Below are 6,000 nucleotides of genomic sequence, written 5' to 3'. Positions count from 1 at the left end.
TTATGCAATATTTCTGCTCCATATGGCAGTTCTAGAAAAAATAATAATAATAAAAACAGTTGACATGATGTAATGTGAATGCACTCAATTTTCAAACAATATGATTAGTTTTTGTAGGAATTTCTGATAAATCATAGAATACAAGTCATTGTACTTAGTTTTGATGACTAGTTGTCTTCTTCAACAGAAAACAGTAAGCAAATATCATTAATAATTGTATAAACTATTCATTTTCAGCTTAAGTTTGTAAAGAGAGTGAAGCTTCTTTCTTTTGAACCAATGATGTCAAAGACAACTGTATATGCATTAGCCATTTGTTTTAGTACCTTTTTCATTGCTTTGTCCTTTGGGCAAACTCCAAGCTTGGAAGTTGAAGTTGCTGCTTTGAAAGCTTTCAAGAACTCAATCACTGATGACCCTTTTGGTGCACTTGTGGATTGGACTGATGCAAATCACAATTGCAACTGGTCTGGAATCATATGTGATCCTTCTTCAAACCATGTCATCAACATTTCGCTTATTGGGACGCAGCTCAAAGGCGAAATTTCTCCGTTTCTAGGAAACCTCTCCAAACTCCAGGTTCTTGATCTAACTTTGAATTCATTTACTGGAAATATCCCAGCCAAGCTGGGGCATTGCACTGAGCTGGTTCAGCTCATTCTTTACCGAAACTTTCTTTCTGGTGAAATTCCTACCGAGCTAGGAAACCTCAAAAACCTGCAATTATTAAATTTTGGAAATAACTCTTTGAGTGGGAGAATACCTGAGAGTATATGCAACTGCACTGAATTGTTGTTAGTAAGCCTCATCAACAACAGCCTCACAGGCAAATTACCGTCTGAAATTGGTAATTTGGCCAATCTTCAATTGTTTGAAGCTTATAGAAACAATTTGGTTGGTTCTATTCCTACCTCCATTGGAATGCTGACAGCTCTGCAAACCCTTGATCTGAGCTCAAACCAGTTTTCTGGACCTATACCACCAGAAATTGGCAACTTGTCAAGTTTAGAATTTCTTCAGTTGCATCACAACTTTCTTTCTGGGAAAATACCATCTGAACTTGGCCTCTGTATCAATCTTGTTATCTTGGACATGTATAATAACCAATTCACTGGAGGCGTACCTCCTGAGCTAGGAAATTTAGAAAATTTGCACAGGCTCAGATTGTATAACAATAAGTTGAACTCCACTATACCTGCCTCATTGTTCCACCTGAAGTCATTAACTCATTTAGGACTCTCACATAATGAGCAAACTGGTAAAATTCCTCCTGAGTTTGGATCTTTAATGTCACTACAAGTGCTTACCCTCCACTCAAATAGGTTGTATGGGGAGATTCCATCAACTTTGACAAACCTGGCAAACTTGACATATTTGTCTTTGAGCTTTAATTTATTGACAGGATCACTTCCACCGGAACTTGGGTTACTCTATAATCTGAAGAATCTAACTGCAAGTAATAACCTTCTAGAGGGACCTATTCCATCTAGCATAACAAATTGTTCTCATCTTCGTGTTTTAACCCTCACCTTTAATAGAATAACAGGTAAAATACCAAATGGGTTGGGGAAGTTGTCCAATCTTACATTTTTGTCTTTGGGATCAAACAAAATGTTGGGGGAGATTCCTGATGATCTCTTCAACTGTTCAATGCTTGAAGTTCTAGATCTGAGTGGTAATAATTTTAGCGGGAAACTCAAACCGATGATTGGCAGACTCTCTAAACTTCGAGTTCTAAGAGCCCATAGTAATTCATTTCTTGGGCCAATCCCACCAGAGATTGGTAAACTGAGTCAACTGATAGATTTAGTGCTTCACAAAAACAGTTTCTCAGGTGTGATACCACCAGAAGTTTCAAAGCTTTCAAACCTCCAGGGCCTTTCTCTGTCAGACAATAAGCTGGAAGGTGAACTTCCTGTGCAACTTTTTGAGCTTACACGCCTCTATGAACTCCTGCTGCAGAACAATAATTTCTTCGGTCCAATCCCCAATCAGATATCCAAATTAGAATCACTTTCACTCCTGGACCTGAGTGGAAACAAGCTTAACGGTACAATCCCAGAGAGCATGGTGAGCCTCCGCAGACTGACGACCTTAGATGTTTCACACAACCTTCTAACCGGAACTCTTTCCAGAGCAGTACTTGCCAGCATGAGAAGTATGCAATTTTACTTGAACGTTTCCAGCAACTTGTTGGATGGAGAGATCCCATATGAGATTGGCATATTAGAAATGGTTCAAGGGATTGATATGTCAAACAACAATCTATCAGGCAACATTCCCAGATCCCTAGGACTCTGCAAAAACTTAGTCTCACTGGACCTATCAGGAAACATGCTGTCTGGTCCTGCTCCAGGCGAAACTCTGACCAAATTAAGTGAACTAGTATTCTTGAACCTCTCAAGGAACAGATTAGAAGGCAAACTTCCTGACATGGAAGGATTGCCACATCTTCGCTCACTTGATCTTTCACAAAACAAGTTCAAGGGAATCATTCCTGAGAGATTTGCCAATATGCCTGCATTAATATATCTCAACCTTTCTTTTAACCAGCTTGAAGGTCACATTCCAAAGGGGGGTGTATTCGACAACTTAAGGTCAGCAGATTTACAGGGAAATCCATCTCTATGTGGAACAGAGTTTCTCAGTCCATGCAGCATCAAAAGAAACCAAACAAGTTCTCATGGGTTTTCCAAGAAAACCTGGATCATACTTGGGCCTGTTTTGGTTCTCATTCTTCATGTGGTGGGAATATTTTTGTGTCATCTGTACATGAAGAAGCAAAAAGTGAAAGACACGGAGGATATAATTCCAAATTATACCTCAGCACTTAGCCTCCAGAGATTTTATCAAAAGGATTTGGAACATGCTACTGATAATTTCAGTCCACAAAACATTATTGGAGCCAGCAGTTTAAGTAATGTGTACAAAGGAACACTGGAAGGTGGGAAGATTGTAGCAGTTAAGAAACTGAATCTCCAGTTCTCAGCAGAAATTCGTAAATGCTTTGATAGGGAGGTCAAGACTCTGAGCCAACTCAAACACAGGAACCTGGTTAAGGTGCTCGGTTATGCTTGGGAAAGCAAGAAGCTAATGGCTGTAATTTTAGAATACATGGAGAATGGGAACTTGGACAGTTTTATTCATGGTCAAATGGCAGATGAATGGACATTGTCCAATAGGATTGACATTTTAGTTTCAGTAGCAAGTGGGCTGTCATACCTGCATTCAGGATATGATTTTCCAATAGTGCACTGTGACTTGAAGCCTTCAAATATTCTTTTGGATAAAAATATGGAAGCACATGTGAGTGACTTTGGGACAGCTAGGATGTTGGGTATTCATCACCAAGACGGGAGCAGCATATCATCAGCATCCACATTTGAAGGAACTATTGGTTACATGGCACCAGGTAATAATTATTACAACATCACTTCTGTAAATCACAATACACAGCTTAGCAGATTTTCTTTTACCGTCAATCACAAAATAATGATTAATTTGTATGTGGAAGAATGGACAAGCATTTAAGTGATCCAATGTTTTGAACATATAATCTGAAAAGTATTTTTTTAATGATAATACCAACTATAGTCTAACCAGAAAATGCTAGTGTCAGCTTTAGAATTTTGAATTTCTTGAACATTTTACATGCTCCTTATTTAATTTGAGACCTAACTTAAATGAAATGTTTTTCTATGAAACAGAGTTTGCATATATGAGGAAAGTGACCACAAAAGTAGATGTATTCAGTTTTGGTGTAATTGTGATGGAGATCATTACAAAAAGAAGGCCAACAAGTCTAACAGGTGCAGATAAATTACCAATGACTTTGCATCAAGTTGTTCAGAATGCCCTTGCGAATGGCATAAGCAAGCTGGTCCAGATTGTGGATCCTAATTTAGCTTCACATGTCTCCAAGAACCAGGAGATAGTAGAGGGACTTCTTAACTTGGCTTTATCCTGCACCTCTCCGAATCCTGAAGATAGACCTGACATGGAACAAGTTCTGTCTTCTCTTTCAAAGCTAAGTAAGATGGAGAGCATGCATTCACACGCTTGTTTGGTATCATCATTCTTATTATGAACCACCACCAAGTTTCCCTCGGTGGCCAATGGAACTAGTCCACAACTGAAAATGTAATTACAATTTAAATAGAACTTACGTTTTTCAATCCATAATGATCTTTCAGGTATTCCTGCTTTACTAGAGGGTTATAGTTGAACTCTCACATTAGATTAAGTTAAAGTTGACTTGCATCATGAAATTGAAGAACTCTGTACATTAATTACAACTAAGGAACAAAAAGCTAGATCTTTACGAAGTACTCCAGTGATGTGTAATAGTCAGCGAGCAGTTGATTGCTAGACTAAAGTGCCAATGCATTCTGTTACTAGAGATTGCCTACAGGAAATGAGTACACTTTTGAACACGAATATATAGAAGTGAAATTGAGGAGAACTCAAAAAGAGGCCTTAATAAGACTACAATGATACATCATATTTTACCTTAAAATATGCATTTTAGAAATTTATTTACTATGCAAGAACTCATCAATGTTAGAGGGAAACTCAAAGCTTCCAAAACCATCAAAAACCTCCTAAGGAATAAGAGCAGCTTTGCCTAAAGGCAGATGAGCTAACCTAAATGATTCTCTTCGCTCTCCAGTACCCCTATCCAGAAAATGCTCAATCCAACCTTCTAATCTCTCCACTTCTTCTTCACTTTTTGCCCCCTTAACCCCAACAATCTTTCCATAAATGCATCATCACAGCCCAAATCCACTTCCACCCTTTTGGATCCTTCCCTTTTACCCTCCGATAAACACAATAGCTGCATCATCAGTTCAATCTCATCAACCCCATTACCACTAGCTTCAACTATACCAACACTTTCTTCGGCAAGTGAGGAATTAGAGAGAAATTGAAGTGGGGTTTTACTTTCTTTAAGGTTTGTGTATCTGGTGATGGAGTCAGCAGGGTTCTCATCACAGTTGAGGTATAATGGGCTGATCAAAGACTGGTCGATGTCTCAACGGCTTCTTGTTGAGATGGGTCGTCAAGTTTCAATCTTTTCTCCAATTGTTTGAGAGATGAGAAGAAATTGGAATATGGAGAAGGTCTTTGCATTATTTTTTTGGTGAATCAGAACTTGAATTGGGTTTTTAGTTATGGAAGGTTGAAGAATGGAAAGGAAAAAAGAGCGCCAACTGCTGCAAAGGACAATTTAATCACTTTTGTTTGAAATTTTAGGCCGATTTGGGATTTCTGGGTATGTTAGTTAAGGTATTTTCTGAATTAATCCATATTCTCAATGTTTAAAGAGCTTTGATATCCAGGGTCAGATCCAGAGGTTCAGGTACAGGTTTACGAGAACCAAATAACTTTTGCTTATATTCTGTATGTGTTAAAAATCTGATTGTGAATAGAATTATCATTGATTTAAAAGGTTCTAGGATGACCATTCAATACAAGTGACTTCCCTTGTGCATGTTTATAGCTTGGATCATATAGTTGCTAATAAGAGTTTCCGAAAAATGGAACAGGGAGAAAACATAGCTACTGAAGTTTTGTGGAAAGTGTATTCATTTGTTTGCGTGAAACCATGCAGTACAAATGCTGATAAGAGTAAAAATATATTCAGAAAGGAGAAAAAGGAATGTATAATATAGCCACATAGGTATAACATTGAGGATATAGACAAATGATTTCTCACATGATCACTCATTTAATATGATAGCCATTATCTCATAAAGTCACCTTATTCTTGATTCTAATTTGTTTTTAACAAGAGTGACTTCTGAGATAATAACTATTAGTTGAGTGACACTTTGAAGAAAACCAAATTGCAGTATAATTATCTGTTGTTCAACTGGTGGATCACAATTTGATAGCATTAGCATTTTCTGCTCATTTGGCAAATTAAAGTCCAATACCAATAACCACGACTCTGTTTCATTTAGATACATTATGCTTTGAAAAATCTAGTCCGAATTTAGA

At 37.7% G+C, this 6,000-nt stretch overlaps 1 protein-coding gene across 1 annotated transcript; it reads left to right on the top strand.

Moving 5' to 3' along the window:
* The first annotated feature begins 249 nt into the window (after positions 1-249).
* Positions 250-5,672, top strand: LOC125836363 (LRR receptor-like serine/threonine-protein kinase FLS2). The gene is made up of 5 exons (XM_049515540.1): positions 250-3,412; positions 3,708-4,066; positions 5,254-5,272; positions 5,340-5,400; positions 5,501-5,672. The coding sequence occupies exons 1-5, from the start codon at positions 280-282 to the stop codon at positions 5,670-5,672; spliced, it is 3,744 nt and encodes a 1,247-aa protein (XP_049371497.1). The 5' UTR covers positions 250-279.
* Positions 5,673-6,000: the final 328 nt, after the last annotated feature.

The sequence above is a fragment of the Solanum verrucosum genome, unplaced genomic scaffold, assembly GCF_900185275.1.
Source record: "Solanum verrucosum unplaced genomic scaffold, falcon-dt-bn FXZP01000278.1, whole genome shotgun sequence".
Lineage (NCBI taxonomy): Eukaryota > Viridiplantae > Streptophyta > Magnoliopsida > Solanales > Solanaceae > Solanum > Solanum verrucosum.
This window is presented reverse-complemented; position numbering and strand designations above follow the sequence as displayed.

What these genes read in the sequence shown, in the direction of transcription:
- LOC125836363 (XM_049515540.1), top strand. Translation starts at nt 280, where the DNA reads ATGATGTCAAAGACAACTGTATATGCATTAGCCATTTGTTTTAGTACC. An exon ending in TATTGGTTACATGGCACCAG is followed by an intron (nt 3,413 to 3,707) that starts GTAATAATTATT and finishes TCTATGAAACAG; the next exon opens with AGTTTGCATATATGAGGAAA. An exon ending in ATAACTTTTGCTTATATTCT is followed by an intron (nt 5,401 to 5,500) that starts GTATGTGTTAAA and finishes GCATGTTTATAG; the next exon opens with CTTGGATCATATAGTTGCTA.